This window comes from Lithobates pipiens, unplaced genomic scaffold (genome assembly GCF_037356315.1).
Source record: "Lithobates pipiens isolate NorthernLeopardFrog02 unplaced genomic scaffold, aLitPip1_a1.2 Scaffold_19, whole genome shotgun sequence".
Taxonomy (NCBI): Eukaryota; Metazoa; Chordata; class Amphibia; order Anura; family Ranidae; genus Lithobates; species Lithobates pipiens.
In genome coordinates, this window is record NW_027507764.1 from 89,239,367 (window position 1) to 89,256,839 (window position 17,473).

Here is a 17,473-nt window from a genome sequence, read left to right on the forward strand (position 1 = left end):
CTTTTTGACCCCAGATCTCAAATTTAAGAGGTCCTGTCATGCTTTTTTTTCTATTACAAGGGATGTTTACATTCCTTGTATTAGGAATAAAAGTGACCCCTTTTTTTTTTTTTTTTTTTTTTTTTTAAAGAACGGTATAAAAACTAAAGTAAGAAAAAATACATTTTGAAAACCTCCCCCGTCCCGCCGAGCTTGCCTGCATAAGTGAGTAGCGCCCGCATATGAAAACGATGTTCAAATCACTTATGAGATATCGCTGCGATCGGTAGACCGAGAGCAATAATTCTAGCCCTAGACCTCCACTGTAACTCAAAACATTCAGCCTGTAGAATTTTTTAAACGTCGCCTATGGAGATTTTTAAGGGTAAAAATGTGTCGCAATTCCACGAGCGGGCACAACTTTGAAGAGTGGCATGTTGGGTATCAATTTACTCGCCGTAACATTATCAATATAATAATATAAAAAAATATTGGGCTAACTTTACTGCTGTCTTATTTTTTAATTTAAAAAAAATTCTACTTTTTTCCCAACAAATAGTGCACTTGTAAGACTGCTGCGCAAATATGGTGCGACAAAAAGTATTGCAACGACCTCCATTTTATTCTTTATGGTGTTAGAAAATAATATATATAATGTTTGGGGGTTCTACATTATTTTCTAACAAACTTTTTTTAACTTGTGTTTTTAATTTGTAAACACCAAACCTGAGAAAAAGGCTCGGTCCGTAAGTGGTAGGGATGCACCAAATGTTTTTTTTGGTGCCGAAACCGATACGAAAAATAAATCTTCCTTGATCACGAAAACTGATACCGAAACCGCACCGATACCGAAATTGACTGTTTTTAAAAAATATTTTTATACAGGAGATGGTCGGAGACTGGGGACATGCTACAGGAGATGGTCAGAGACTGGGGATATGGTACAGGAGATGGTCAGAGACTGGGGACAAGGTACAGGAGATGGTCAGAGACTGGGGACGTGGTACAGGAGATGGTCAGAGACTGGGGACGTGGTTCAGGAGATGGTCAGAGACTGGGGACGTGGTACAGGAGATGGTCAGAGACTGGGGACGTGGTACAGGAGATGGTCAGAGACTGGGGACGTGGTACAGGAGATGGTCAGAGACTGGGGACGTGGTTCAGGAGATGGTCAGAGACTGGGGACGTGGTTCAGGAGATGGTCAGAGACTGGGGACGTGGTTCAGGAGATGGTGAGAGACTGGGGACGTGGTTCAGAAGATGGTGAGAGACTGGGGACGTGGTTCAGGAGATGGTGAGAGACTGGGGACGTGGTTCAGGAGATGGTGAGAGACTGGGGACGTGGTTCCGGAGATGGTGAGAGACTGGGGACGTGGTTCCGGAGATGGTGAGAGACTGGGGACGTGGTTCAGGAGATGGTGAGAGACTGGGGACGTGGTTCTGGAGATGGTGAGAGACTGGGGACGTGGTTCTGGAGATGGTCAGAGACTGGGGACGTGGTTCAGGAGATGGTCAGAGACTGGGGACGTGGTTCAGGAGATGGTCAGAGACTGGGGACGTGGTTCAGGAGATGGTCAGAGACTGGGGACGTGGTTCAGGAGATGGTCAGAGACTGGGGACGTGGTTCAGGAGATGGTCAGAGACTGGGGACGTGGTTCAGGAGATGGTCAGAGACTGGGGACGTGGTTCAGGAGATGGTCAGAGACTGGGGACGTGGTTCAGGAGATGGTCAGAGACTGGGGACGTGGTTCAGGAGATGGTCAGAGACTGGGGACGTGGTTCAGGAGATCAATGCAGCCTCGCTGTGCCCAGCAGCTTACCAGTGCCCATTATGTAGTCTAGCTGTGCCTCACCAGTGCATATAAACACACACCACACACCACACACACCACACACACACACCACACACACACACCACACACACACACCACACACACACACCACACACACACACCACACACACACACCACACACACACACACACACACCACACACCACACACACACCACACACACACACACCACACACCACACACACACCACACACACACCACACACACACACCACACACACACACACAGGCATACAAACATAAATATATAGACAGTCTTTTTAAAAATTGGCAGCTGCAGCTCTGTACCTTTTTCTCCATGCTGGGTACTGCACTCTAGGGGGAGGCAGAGAGCACAGCACACACTGCTAGACACCTCTCCCTTGCATTCACTTTCATAGTAAACGGCGTGCCCGAGCTCCTGCACAGCTGATTTACATATCGGCTGAGGAGCCATATGCTGCCACCTCTGGGGAGAGGGGGACTTTACAGCGAGACCCCACGGGTGCCTGCAGCATGGGTGAGGAAGGAGGGGAGGAGGAGAGACTAAATGACACCCCGTGATGGGCGGGGCCAATCCCAGAAGGCCCGCCCCATTTTCGGCACCAGTATCGGTGAAAATTCTCTTTCGGCTTTTTGCCGAAAGTGCCATTTTCGGCCCAGTCACCACCCCCTCCCCTCTCCCACCCCCCCATTTAACTTGTCTGAGCCCTGAATTCCATCGGCGCAGATGCTCTCCTCTGCACGGGGTGTCGGCTCTTGAGTGGATAATTTGATAGCAGTGCAGCCATTGGCACCCGCTGCTGTCAATCATATCCAGTGACGTGGGTGGGGCCGAGTCCGGCATTCGTGTCTAGGGACGCAAATGCTGGACCCAGGAGTGCGCCCGCACGGTAACCCCCCAGGAGCGCACTTCTCCTAGGGGGTTATTTGATGCGAGGAGCAGCCGCCGAGGACTCCCAGAAGAGGATGATTGTAATTTTTTTGTCACAATTTTTTGTGGTTAAGCAAATATTTTGGCCTCAGCTGTGTAAAAAATAAAAAAAATAAAGTTTACTGACATACAGTTTTACATATAAATATATGCTGCTGATCCTGATTACCAAGGACACAATCTAGGACACTAATCAGCAGGAGCCATCTGCTTACCAACAACCTAGTGTTCTAGACTGCAGGAGCTGGCTGCATCCTAGCAACCTAGGATTCTAGGTGTCATGAACTGTCTGTGCTGTCCATTGCATTTGTACACATGTAATCATTAGGACAGACTTTGCATGTGCATGGAAAACATATTATATAGGATCTTGTTGTCAGCATTGTAGTGTTATGCATAAGCCCTAATGGTATGGAAACTTGTGCTGCCTGAAATACTTGGCCGTTACTGACTTTTTTTCTTTTTTTGAAAATGCTAGTCATCTTGCAGATTGGAATACTTTAATGCCTCCATCAGTGGTTCACAAAAAATTACTGTTGAGGCCACTGATCTCTAGACAACACCTTCAGCAGTGGCAACAACTGTATTTCTCTCACATGTTTTCTTTTCAGCATGTGTGAACTTCACAACTTGTCTTTCTCCTCATGGATTATTTTCTTGTTTTTGTCAGGCTGCGGGTCCAATAGTCACAGAGTATTGGATGAGACGGGTCTCCTCTGGACGAGTAGCCCAGCAGAAAGTTCTTTCTGTGATTGGTGAATGTATTGAAAGTTTTGGCCCTGGGTGCACAGAAATGCGGAAAATCCTGAGTGCGCGCTGTCCTCTTGTACGCTTTAACCACCAGCCCACGGGTCTACACTGTGACCTCACGGCAGACAACATGTAAGCATGTCCTATTTTTCTTTTCTATGTTCTTTAATTACAGTTTTGCATATGGTAGGACACTTAACCAAGAGAAGCCCATTGCAGACACCATAACGAACTGCTGTGATTAGACACATTGCAATGACGTGACCATGACTGACGCAGCTTCTTCTATAATTGAGTATGGGCGATTGAGTGTAGCTTGGGGCTCGACAAATCCCAGGCGCCAGGTCGCCGTTGCGACTAGAAATAGTGCCCTGGCGCCTGGGTTTTTGTCACTGACAGGTGTCTCTGTTGCTCTGTGTCTGGTGCCTCCAGACACAGAGCACTGTCTGGTAGTCGGGATGGAGCAGGAAGAGAGCAGCTCGGCAGCCGCTGACATCCTCCTCCCTTCTGCACACACTGTTGGCAGAGCAGCGCTACAGTGCATGTAGAGAGGAGCTGTCAAAATTGAGGCTGAATGTCGGGGTGGGCGGGACCCAGCTTTCCAACATCAGCCAATGGGATGAGATCTGGGCGGGCCGATATGTGTATGTGGCCCCTCCCCTTTCTTAAGCAGCCCAATCATTGGCTGGATAGCTGCCGGTCCCGCCATCTGCCAGTGCAATCCAGTGCCACTTGCCAATCTGTGCCACCCATTGCCACCTGCCAGTGCAATCAAGTGCCACCTGCCAATGCCAGCTAGTGCTATCTGCCAATGCCATCTGCCAGTGCCACGTGCCAGTTAGTGCCACCTGCCAGTGCCAGTTAGTGCCACTTGCCAATCTGTGCCACCCATTGCCACCTGCCAGTGCAATCCAGTGCCACCTGCCAGTGCAATCCAGTGCCACCTGCCAGTGCCAGTTAGTGCCACCTGCTAATGCCATCTGTCAGTGCCACCTGTCAATGCCAGTTATTGCCACCTGCCAATGCCAGTTATTGCCACCTACCAGTTAGTGCCACCTGCCAGTGCCATCCAGTGCCATAGACCAATGCCAGTTAGTGCCACTTGCCAGTTAGTGCCATCCAGTGCCAGTTAGTGCCATCTACCAATGCCATCTGCCAGTGCCACCTGCCAGTGCCACTTGCCAATCTGTGCCACCCATTTCCACCTGCCAGTGCCACCTGCCAATGCCAGTTAGTGCCACCTGCCAGTGCAGTCCAGTGCCAATGCCAGTTAGTGCCACCTGCCAATGCTGCCCATCAGTGCCACCTGCCAATGCTGCCCATCAGTGCCACCTGCCAGTTCCCATTAGTGGCTCCTCAGTGCTGCCTATTGGTGCCCATCAGTGCCACCTGTCAGTGCCCATCAGTTCCAACCTCAATGCCACCCCATCAGTGTCCATTAGTGCAGCCTATCAAAGCACATCAGTGAAGGAGAAAAAAATATTATTTGCAAAATCTTATAACAAAATTTTTTTTTTTTTTTATATTGTCTTTCTGGCATCAGGTATGAGCAATTCTTATTGTCCGATGAACCAGACATCCAGTTCTGGGCGATGGGCAGATGATTCAAATAACTGGCTCCTAACTTTTTCAGCTGGCTCCTAGATTCTAAGCAAATTTGTCAAGCCCTGGTGTAGCATACGTGTTCGGTTTGCAGTGTCTCTTATATGGAGACAGCTGGTGGAAGTTGGGCAATGTGAGGGAAAAACTGGCATCTCCATCTGAAATGACTAATATTCTGCCTGTCATGCTGGTGCTTATTCTGAGTTTGTTGTCTTAGAAATTATTTAAAGTCAGGGATAGCTGGGTAGCAAAAGCATTTTTTTAAGGTGGTCAGCAATTGCAGCCTCCCAGACCTATGCCAAGCAAATGAAAAGTGGGGAAGCAATAGGTTGCAGCTCATACAAATGAGTGCAAAACTGCCTGCCAGAGGGGGCCAGCTGATCTGTGGTCTGTAGAATTGGTAGTATATAAATCATTAGCACGGCATGAGGCAAAGGGTTAAAAGCTTTTTTGGCTGTACTTCTATTGATCACAGGAGTGCACTTCGTTCTGCACTCCTCTGACCTGTTTTCAGCCTTCTAAAGCCTGCTGTTGGGTGACATCACTTAGCTTGTCCTGGCTCTGGAAAGATACTCCCATATGCCTGGAACCACGGCTGGCTCAGCCTCTCAGTGAGCCGATGGGAGACTGAGCCAGCCACCCCCACTCCAAAGCCAGGTGCTCCAGTGAGTGCTGGAGGGGCAGAGCAGAGAGCCAGTGACTAACAGCCACCGGCTCTCTACTCACTGAAAACTGAGAGCTGAGCGATCAGCGGTCTTTGATCGCTAAGTTCTCTGTCTTAGAAGCAGCGGAGGACAGATGCAGCATCCACCTAGGTGAGTTTATACAGATGCATTGCCTAAAATTGGAATATCATCAAAAAGTTAATTTATTTAGTAATTCAATTCAAAAAGTGAAAGTCCTATATTTTTATATAGATGTGTTACACACAGAGTGATATATTTCAATCATTTCGTTCTGTTAATTTTGATGATTATGACTTACAGCTAGTGAAAACCCCAAATTCTCAGAAAATGTGAATATTACATAAGGCAATAAAGGATTAAAAATACAGAAATGTTGGCTTAATGAAAAGTATGTCCATGTACAGTATAGTATGCACTCAATACTTGGTTGGGGCTCCCTTTTGCATGAATTACTGCATCAATGCCATTTAGGCCAGGGGTGTCCAAACTTTTTTCAAAGAGGGCCAGATTTGATGAAGTGAACATGGGTGAGGGCCGACCATTCTGCCTGACATTCTTTGAACCATTAAAATTCGGTCTAGGTGTGTTCGTTTGAGCACTAATACACCGCCCAACAAGAATTCTCTTGCCTTTGTGGCTGTGTGTGGTAAAGAGATGAGCTTGGGCGCATTATTTGGGTATACCGTATTTATTGGTGTAATCAGTGCCCATCTGCAGACCCACCATTGCCATGAATGTAGCCTCACCATTGCCAGGAATGCAGAACCCACCATAGCCAGGAACGCACTGACGACCCCCAAAGTTTACCTACATGAGAATCTCCTGTTTACACGGCGGCCTCTTTAATAGAAAGTCCCGCCTCCTTTGATGGACAGAACAGTCATCCAATGGCAGCGCCGGAGACGGGACTTCCCATTACAGAGGCCTCCCGTAAACAGGAAATTCTCCTGTGTGTTTACGGCGCTCGTCCTGCCTCCTCCCTGTCCCTTCCAAGGCATATGCATCTTTTGTGGCCCCGGCGCTGGGAGATCATCGGGGGGCACAAAAGATATATATGTTCAAATAACCAGGTGGGCCATTCGAAACCAGAACGGGGGCAGCGAATGGCCCGCGGGCGGGACTTTGGACATGCCTGATTTAGGCGTTCAGCCTGTGGCATTGCTGGAATGTTATGGAAGCCCGGGTTTCTTTGATGGCGGCTTTCAGCTCATCTGCATTGTTGGGTCTGTTGTCTCATCTTCCTCTTGATAATACCCTACAGATTCTCTGAAGTTTAGGTCAAGTGAGTTTGCTGGCCAATCAAGCACAGTGATACCATGATCATTAAACCAGTTATTTGTACTTTTGGCAGTGTGGGCATGTGCCAAGTCCTGCTGAAAAATGAAATTGGCTGGTCAGCAGAGGGAAGCATGAAGTGCTCTAGAATTTCCTGGTAGAGGGCTGCGCTGACTTTGGACTTGATAAAACAGACCCACACCAGTAGATATGACATGGCTCCCCAAATCATCACTGACTGTGGAAACTTCACACCGGACCTTATGCAACTAGGATTTTGTGCCTCTCCACTCTTCTTCCAGACTCTGGTACCTTCAAATGAAATGCAACGTTTTCCACACTCAATGATGATTTGGGGAGCCATGCCATCTGCTGGTGTTGGTCCACTGTATTTTATCAAGTCCAAAGTTCGTGCAGCCCTCTACCAGGAAATTTTAGCGCACTTCATGCTTTCCTCCGCTGATCAGCTTTAGGGAGATGCTGATTTCATTTTCCAACAAGACTTAGCACCTGCCCTCACTGCCAAAAGTACCAATACCTGATGTAATAATCATGGTATCACTGTGCATGATTGGCCAGCAAACTCGCCTGACCTAAACCCCATAGAGAATCTGTGGGGTATTGTCAAGAGGAAGTATGAGACACCAGACCCAGCAATGCAGACAAGCTGAAGGACGCTATCAAAGAAACCTGGGCTTTCATAACACCTCAGCAGTGCCACAGGCTGATCGCCTCGATGCCATGCCTCATTGATGCAGTAGTTAATGCAAAAGGATCCCCGACCAAGTATTGAGTGTAAGGGAGAGAACCTCTGGGGGCATCTAGGATGTAAAAGGACCTGGGGGTCCTAGAAGATGATAGGCTCAGCAATGGCATGTAATACCAAGCTGCTGCTAACAAAGCAAACAGAATATTGGCATGCATTAAAAAAGGATTAACTCCAGGGGTAAAGCGATAATTCTCCCACTCTACAAGACCTCTGGTCCAGTCACACCTGGAGTATACTGTCCAGTTTTGGGCACCAGTCCACAGGAAGGCTGGAGCCAGTACAAAGCAGGGCAACAAAGCTAATAAAGGGTGTGGAGGACATTAGTTATGAAGATAGATAACTCCAAAAGAATATTTCACCATAAGCGGGCTAATTTGTTGCCACCATCCCATACATACATTATGCGAGAGGAGGATTGGGATTTTAAGGGCAACTGAGTAATGGTACAAAAGTAAGTATAACATTGATTTATGAACAAATTGTAATTTTTTGCAGAAGGAAGTTTAATAAGATATGTGGCCACTCATTAAAATTAGAAGAAAAGAGGGTTTAACCTTAAACTACGTGGAATGTTCTTTACTGTAAGAGCAGCAAGGATGTGGAATTCCCTTCCATAGGAGGTGGTCTCGGCGGGGGGGGGCATCAATAGTTTCAAAAACATATTAGGCCCCTTTAACACTGGGAGTGGCATCAGTGGTAAAATGGCAATATTTTTAGCGCCGCTTTACCAGCAGTATTTGGCCGCTTGCGGGGCGGTTTTACCCCCTGCTAGCGGTCACTGCTTCAGCAGGGCTTTGCTGGTGGTATAGCCGCACTGCCCCATTGATTTCAATGGGCAGGAGCGGTGTATACACTGCTCCAAAGATGCTGTTTTTTTTTTTTTCCCAACCTGCTAGCACACCGATCCATTGTGAAAGCCCTGCGGCTTTCACATTGGAAACAAAGCAGCGGCTGTTTCAGGGCGCTTTGCAGGCACTATTTTTAGCATTGTAGCGCCCCAGTGTGAAAGGGGTCTTAGATAAGCACCTGAACGACCACAGTATACAGGGATATACAATGTAATACTGACATATCACATACATAGGTTAGACTTGTTTTTCAACCTCACCTACTATGTTTGGAAGTGACTGTTACTACTGTATACTGTATATGGGCATACTTTTCAGCAAGCCAACATTTATGTATTAAAAATCCTTTTTTATTTGTCTTATGTAATCAAATTTTCTGAGAATTTTGGGGTTTTCACTAGCTGTAAGTCATAGTTATAAAAAATGAACTTTTTGATTATATAATTTCATGAGATGTGTGTGTGTGTGTGTGTGTGTGTGTGTGTGTGTATGTGTGTATGTATATGTATATGTATATGTATGTATATGTATGTATGTATGTATATATATATATATATATATATATATATATATATATATATATATACACACATACACACATAATTTCATTTTATTTTTTTATTTTAGAAGCCCATACTTCTATTTTAAAAAATGTGATTGTGTAGTGTGTGATTATATATATATCACACACTACATATTTAGATATGATTTTCATATCACACACTACAATTTATTCTATATCTCAATCAATGTGTATGTATGTGTGTGTGTGTGTGTGTGTATATATATATATATATATATATATAATTAGATTGGACTGTATTTTTGTAAATTTTCTGCATCCTGCGGTTTTGTTTCCTATTCAAATCAAGTGATCAGAGACTTTCCAAAAATGTAAAATGCATGGCAACACATGTCAAGTGACACACAATCTCATGCATTTTCATTTGCTTATGGTGTGAACAAACCCTAAAACCATCAGCTGACTGCTAGGACTGGACTGAGGAACCTCAGAAAATGTATGTAGGTGATAATATATTGTATAGAATAACTAATGCTGATTTTTCTTCTGTGATGTAGAGTTGCGCTGAAAAGCTCAGAGCTTTTTTACATATATGGGAACATTGATAGTCGAGTGCGACCTCTTGTCTTCGCTTTGCGATGTTGGGCTCGTGTGCATGGGATCACAAGCTCTGTGTCTGGACACTGGATCACAAACTTCTCTCTCACCACGATGATCTTATTCTTCTTACAGAAGAGAAATCCACCGGTTATCCCAACTCTAGATGAGTTGAAGAATCTTGCAGGTAAAAAAAAAAAATAAAAATAGAATTTTTGCAGGATGACTTCTTTCCCACCAAGTTCTAGAACCTCAGTACTATTCTCAGAAATTTGACCAGCATGATAGATCCTTAAAGGCTGAGTTCACTTTTCTAAACGTGTTACATTTTACACCCGTATTTAGGTCGTAACATTTTCAGTATGCACCCCTCTATACCCATTCCCCCACTCCCTGTGGCAGAGGGCAGGGTATCCTCTCCTTGCACCTGCTGTCACAATTTGAAAACGGTGTGGCCATGCAGGGCTCCACCCACACAGCCATTCATTCACCGTTTCCTGTGAATGAATAGAGTACAAATACCGTCAACCAATTGCAGCTTGTAGTTCTCAGTGAATTTGGTGCTTGTGAGCTCTCTCGTAGTTCATTTATCTGCCTGCCCGTATCATTTTACCTGCAAAAAAAGTGCATTTCTTTTAATTTTTTTTTCAAAAGGTGAACTTGTCCTTTAAAGAGGAAGTAAACCCTGATAAGTTTACTTCCTCTTTCATTCCCTGCAAAGGCAAAGCATAATGGACTACTATTCATCGCATAGTAGCCCATTATGTGTCACTTACCTGACACAGGAGCCAGCGAAGTCACCGCTATCACCTGTAGTCCGGCGCATCCATCTTCTCGGTGGGGTCTCGCCGCTCCGCCGCTGTCATTCGGCGAAGCCGCGATGTCACTCCCGCGCATAGGAGCCGAGACGCGTGGCATTGCGCGGCATCTTCGTCATAGACAATGCCACGCTCAGTGCGCCTGCGCGCCGCTGTCTACGACGCATGCGCCGTAGACAGCGGTGCCTGTCTTCGGGCAAATATCTCCTAAACCGTATAGGTTTGGGAGATATTTCTTGGACCTACAGGTAAGCCTTCATCTAGGCTTACATGTAGGTCAAAGTGGTTTGTAAGGGTTTACAATCACTTTAAAGACACCATGCCACCAGAACATTTATTTCAACAAAGCCTTCCCATAAGATTATATATGCATTTGATTTAACGTATACGTATAAAGGCCTCCTTTGTATAGACTTCCAGCAAAAGGTTATGTAGGGAAGGAAGGGGTGGAGGAATTGGATCAACACTGAGAGTAATTCGACCATTCAAGAAGAGGAGAGGGCTGTAACATGGTAGAGGGATGGTGCTAGTAAGGGACTCATCTGGAGTCGTCAGGTTTTTTACCAAGTTCAAAGGCACAGTGTAAGAGAATAAAAAATAATTTATGGAAAGGAAATACACATAAGTAAGAGTTTAAAAACTCAATTTTTATTTGATTTTACCTGCATTTGTTAAAGTTTGAGAAAGGGTCTCTTTAATGTAACCCCCATTGAAGCTTGCCCACCCCAGTCTGCACCCATTCCCATTGGCAGATGAAGCAACTGACCATAGTGATTGGCCATTTAGACTGTGAGAGAAGTAGGAGGGAGTGGAAAGGCCTCAGCACTATCAGGAGGTGTCTGAGGTTTGCAGATGAGAACTGTCCAGGATTCATCCATAGCAGCAGAAATGTTTTTGGCCTAGTTAGTACATGTTGTGCGTTCTTCACTTATTAAGGCCAGGAATAATCTTGACGGCCGGGAGGGAAACTCCTCCTTCCAGGTGGACCTCTTATGACGTTCTCCCTGTCACACCACCTGTGCACACTGATCTGTGTCCCTTCAATGCAGCGCATCACTGATCAGGTTAAAGAGCTAATGACATTGGCTCTTTACCACATGATCAGCTGTGTTCAATCACAGCTGATCCCATGTAAACAAATGCTAGTTATTTGCCTTTCCTTTCCTCCGTGCTGTTAGTGTCTGAGGAAAGGAAACCAGATAACTGGCTTTCCTGTGACGGGGAACATTTATTCCATCAGGGCAGTGATCATCATTGCCACCTTATCAGTACAGCCCTATCAGCACACATCAGTAAAGGCATTTAATTATTTGCTAAATATTATAACAGAAACACAAAAATGGAGGTCTTTTTTTTTTTTTTCATTTGTTTATCAAAAAATAAATAACCCAGTGGCGATTAACCACTTCCGGACCGCCGCCCGCCGATGTATGTCCCTACTTTGTGGGTGGTTATTGTTGTTATGGCAGCAGCTAGCTGCCATAACCCCGGTTTCCCCATGATCGGCCGCCGATACAAGATGAAAGTGGTCTCTGCGACGGATTCGTTCTCGAGATCACTTTTATCTATGGTGGGAGAAGGGCCCCTCCCGCTGCGATTCGGTGCCCTCCACCGCTTACCAGAGTGGTCGGCAGAGGCAATCGCGTGTGTCCCCTGGGCTGACATGGAGACAAGTGAGAGGAAGATGGCCCCCCACCCATCTCCATGACACTGCAGGGTGGAAGCATCCAAACAGGCAGTGTCTGCTGTGCCATTGCTTTAGCTAACCCAAGGTGCTCTGGAATCCTTTTTCATGATTTGAATTGATTTGATAAACAAAGAATGAATTGAACTTTAAAAATAATAATAAAACCAGTAAAGGAAATAATACAACTAAATTGACATCAAGCCCAAACCATTATGGTTTCCCTTTAGGGCAGGCATGTCCAATTGCGGCCCATTTTCCGGTTTCAAGCGGCCCGCTGTTAATTTGGCTATATATATCTTTTGTGGCCCCCAACGACTCTCAGAGTGCCGTGGGGGGGCCACAAAACATATATATATATATATATATATATATATATATATATATATATATATATATATATATATATATATATATATATATATATATATATATATATATATATACCCGTATTTGTTCTATATGTGCCTCGGAGGGGACAGGGAGGGGGGGGGCGGGACGAGCACCGTCAGAATACATACAGTGAGAATTTCCTGTTTACAAGGTGGCCTCTGTAATAGGAAGTCCCGTCTCCTGGAATGCCATTGGAGCTCTGTCTATCATAGTTGGCGGGACTTTGTATTAAAAAGGCCACTGAGCAAACAGGAGATTCTCCTGTATGTAAATTGTCGTCCCTTTTAAAGTGAAGGTGCGTATATATAAGGTATATCCAAGTAACACGCCCTAGCTCATCCTTAGTCCTGAGCGGATTAGTTCGGGGCCACAAAAGATAGAGATGTATATCTCCAAATAACATGCCCAAGCTCATCTCTTCACCACTTACAACCACAAAAGCAAGATAATTCTGTATTAGTGCTCGGACAAACACAATCAAACCGAATTTTAATGGCTCAAAGATTGTCAGGCAAAATGGTTGGCCCTCTTTGAAAAAAGTGTGAACACCCCTGCTTTAGGGAATAAGGGAGTATTTGCCATTCTGTCTATCGTCTTGAAAAATAGTAAAGATCTGTCTTAAAAATGTCGTCTGGTGCTTCTTTGCTTTTGAAGTGATATATAAATTGAATCTGGACACGACTGCTTTCTATAGATTTCTTTCACCCCGTTTCCATAAGAAATGGGCACTGAGAATCAGACAGCCAGTTCTGTTTGAAATATGTAGATTCAGTGAGTCATTTGTCAGTGTATGTTTCCAAAGAAAGTGACAGTTTGCCTAACACTGTATGCAAGGGCCATTCATGTGGAACCCACCAGAGATATGAGTCACTTGCCCTTCTCACATGGTGTAATAATACAGCCAGTGCACAGGCACAACACGCTCTACCATTTGGGTCTAAAGGGAAGAAGGGGAGGATCAGAGAAGACAGGATTAATCCGCCTTTTTACACAATGTGAAGGATTAACCCATTAGGTTCCCCAGTGAGTATAAGCAGCATTCTTTACTGCATATACAGACTGATTTTACTGTTGTGGATTTAGTAACAGTTTAAATTGATTTTTTAAATATGTATTTTCAAACTTTAATTTTTAGATTATTTATATTGTTATAAAATCCATATATTGGTACATCTAATAAAAGAGCCCAGCACTAGCTCTTCACTTGTTGATTTTTTTTTTTTTTTTATGCAGACAGAGTATTGAGATGGCATTGTATCTGCTAGGAAAGCAGGAAGAAGGTGTGTCCTGTACCAGACTCAAATTTGTCTTCTGCCATTTACAAATAGGAAAGATATGAAGTATTTATATGCAATATTTCATATCCTTTAGATTGTAAGCTCCACATGCAGGACCCTCTCATTCCCTTTGTATTGAACTGTATTGTAATTGTACTGCCCCCCCACACACACACACACATTGTAAAGCTCTGCTCAAACAGTTGCTGCTATATAAATCCTGTATAATAATAATTTACCTTTAAAAAAAAAAAATGATGCCAATTAGTACATTTATTTATTTTTCGCTTGAACATAATACATAAAATATGTGTTGAAACACTTAGACTGCCTTCAAAGGTGATTCCCAAAAATCTTTGCCTTCTGTCACTCAGCAACACCCATGCTTTTTTGGACCAAGTTATAGCAGGTGACCGGGTCGTTTAAAGCACAATTGCAGGGTTTTCTGGACAGTATTCATAGTTCACTGATTTTGTTGTGGTCTGGGGGTCTTGCTTTTACTTAACCATTTCAGCTCCAGAAGATTTAGCTGCTCAATGACCAGAGCACATTTTACAATTTGGCACTGCGCTGCTTTAACTGTTAATTGTGCGGTCATGCAATGTTGTACCCAAACAAAATTTGCGTCCTTTTTTTTTTCCCCTACAAATAGAGCTTTCTTTTTATGGTATTTGATTGCCTCTGCAATTTCTTTTTGCGATCTAAACTGAAAAAGACTGAACATTTTGAAAAAATTATAGTTTTTACCTTTTTGTTGTAAAAAATCCAATAAACTCAGTTTTAGTTATACATTTAGGCCAAAATTTATTCAGCCACATGTCTTTGGTTAAAAGAAATGGTCAATAAGCATATATCTATTGGTTGGTTTGGGCAAAGGTTATAGTGTCTACAAACCTAGGGTACATTTTCTGTAATTTACGCAGCTTTTAGTTTGACTGTCTATCTCATTTCTTGAGGTGCTAAAATGGCAGGGCAGTACAACCCCCCCCCCCCCATGGAATCCCAAGGAAATTGCTGAGACGTGTTGAGTACATTGAAAATATATATATATATATTTTTTTTTTTTTTTGTCACAAGTGATGTCACTAAATTATATATTGCTCACACATGCCATGGTTATCTATGGAGTTACACCACAAAATACATTCTGCTACTTCTCCTATGTGAGACTTTTTTGGAGCCTTAGGATTTCTAAGGGTGTAAACCTGTCACAGTTTCGAAGGCCATAAAATGCCAAGATAGCACAACCCCCGCCCCCAAATGACCCCATATTGGAAAGAAGACACTTCAAGCTATTTGCTGAGAGGCACGTTGAGTATTTTGCAGATCTCGCTTTTTGTCACAAAGTTTTGAAAAAAGAAAAAATTATTTTCTGTCTTCATTTTCAAAAACAAATGAGAGCTGATACATATTCACCATTCCTCTTAGCAATTACCTGTCTACTTTCCAAATGGGGTAATTTGTGGGGGTTTTGTACTATCTTGACATTTCATGGCCTCCGAAACTGTGATGGGTAGTGAGGAAGTGAAATCACCATTTTACACCCTTAGAAAGCCTGAAGGCACTTATTGGCTTTTGGGGTCCTGTACATGGCTAGTCTCACACATGTGGTATCCCCATACTCTGGAGAAGCAGCAGAATGTATTTTGGGTGTAATTCCACATACCGTATATACTCGAGTATAGGCCGACCCGAATATAAGCCGAGGCCCCCAATTTACCCCCAAAAAAACTGGCAAACTTATTGACTCGTGTATAAGCCGAGGGTGAGACATGCCTGTCCATCCCTGTGTGTGTGTCCGTCCCTGTGTGTCCGTCCATCCCTGTGTGTGTGTGTGTCCATCCATCCATCCATCCCTGTGTGTGTGTGTGTCCATCCATCCATCCATCCCTGTGTGTGTGTGTGTCCATCCATCCATCCATCCCTGTGTGTGTGTCTCCATCCATCCATCCATCCCTGTGTGTGTGTGTCTCCATCCATCCATCCATCCCTGTGTGTGTGTGTCTCCATCCATCCGTGTGTGTGTGTGTGTGTGTGTGTGTGTGTCCAGCCTACCTGTGTCCCGAGCCTCCGTCCCGTGCCTTGCCTCCGTCCCGTGCCGTGCCTTGCCTCCTTGCCTCCGTCCCGTGTCGTTTCGTGCCTTGCCTCCGTCCCGTCCCGTGCCGTGCCTTGCCTTGCCTTGCCTCCGTCCCGTGCCTTGCCAGGATCGCCTCGGCGGCCATTCTAAAATTCAAAAGCCCGCCTCCGCCTGTGATAGGCGGAACACTGAATTTCCCAGCAGCCTGTGTTCCGCCTATCACCGATATCGTCTCATCCTCGTACTACGGACGAGGATGAGACGATGTCCGTGATAGGCGGAACACAGGCTGCTGGGAAATTCAGTGTTCCGCCTATCACAGGTGGAGAAGGAGGCGCGGCTTTCAAATTGTAGTATGTCCGCCGTCTGTCTGCTCGATACGCTGATCGAGCAGTCAGACGGCGATGACTCGAGTATAAGCCGAGGGGGGCACTTTCAGCCTCAAAAAAGAGGCTGAAAATCTCGGCTTATACTCGAGTATATACGGTATGCCCATGACGTGTTTGAGCAATATATCATTTAGTGACAAAAAAAAAAGTTTGTAATTTTCCCAAAACTTGTGGCAAAATATAAAATATTTTGTGGACTCAACATGCCTATCAACAAATGGCTTGGGGTGTCTACTTTCCCAAAAGGGGTAATTTGGGAACTGTCCTGGCATTTTATGCACAACATTTAGAAGTTTATCACACGTCACCCACCTCTTCTAATGACTTGAAGACCAAGCCTTTCTGACACTTTGTTACAAAAATATATATATATATATATATATATATATATATATAAATTTTTTTTTTTTTTTTTTTTTTTGGCTAGAAAATATATATATTTTTTTTTTTTATAGGAAAGGCCCTACAGATTAAAATGGGTGTTGACTTTCGATTTACAGAGGAGGTCTACTGCTAAAATTACTGCCCTTGATCTGACCTTCACGGTGATACCTCACATATGCGTGGTGCAATTGCCATTTTACATACGACATGAGACCGACGCTTGCGTTTGCCTTTGCACATGAGCACGGGGGACATGGGAGCTGCTTTTTATTTTTTATTTTTTCTTAATTCAATTTTTGCACTTTTTTTTAATTTTTAAACTGTTCCTTTTATTTATTTAATCATTTTTATGATCTCAGGGAATGTAAATATCCCCTATGATAGTAATAGGTAGTAACAGGTGCACTTTAGATCTAATAGATCTTTTTTTTTTTTTTTTTTTTTTTTTTATCTATTAGACCTTAGATCATTCCTCTGCCCTCAAAGCATCTGACCACACTAAGATTGGTGTGATAAAATGCTTTCCCAATGGTGCTGTTTATATCCGGCGAAAACTAAGTCATGAAATGCTCGTAGGTCTGGTTTCTTAGGCCATAGAGATGATTGATTGGAGCCATTCTGGTCTCCGATCAGCTCTATGGTCAGCTGGCGGAACCAC

At 44.3% G+C, this 17,473-nt stretch overlaps 1 protein-coding gene across 1 annotated transcript in view; it reads left to right on the forward strand.

Annotated features, from left to right (window-relative positions):
* Nucleotides 1-17,473, forward strand: part of MTPAP (mitochondrial poly(A) polymerase) — a 52,116-nt gene that overhangs the window by 28,813 nt on the left and 5,830 nt on the right. Inside the window, exons 5-6 of the mRNA XM_077491048.1 lie at nucleotides 3,414-3,625; nucleotides 9,754-9,980. Of these exons, the coding sequence (XP_077347174.1) occupies nucleotides 3,414-3,625; nucleotides 9,754-9,980 (439 nt within the window). The remainder of the gene's footprint in view (nucleotides 1-3,413; nucleotides 3,626-9,753; nucleotides 9,981-17,473) is intronic.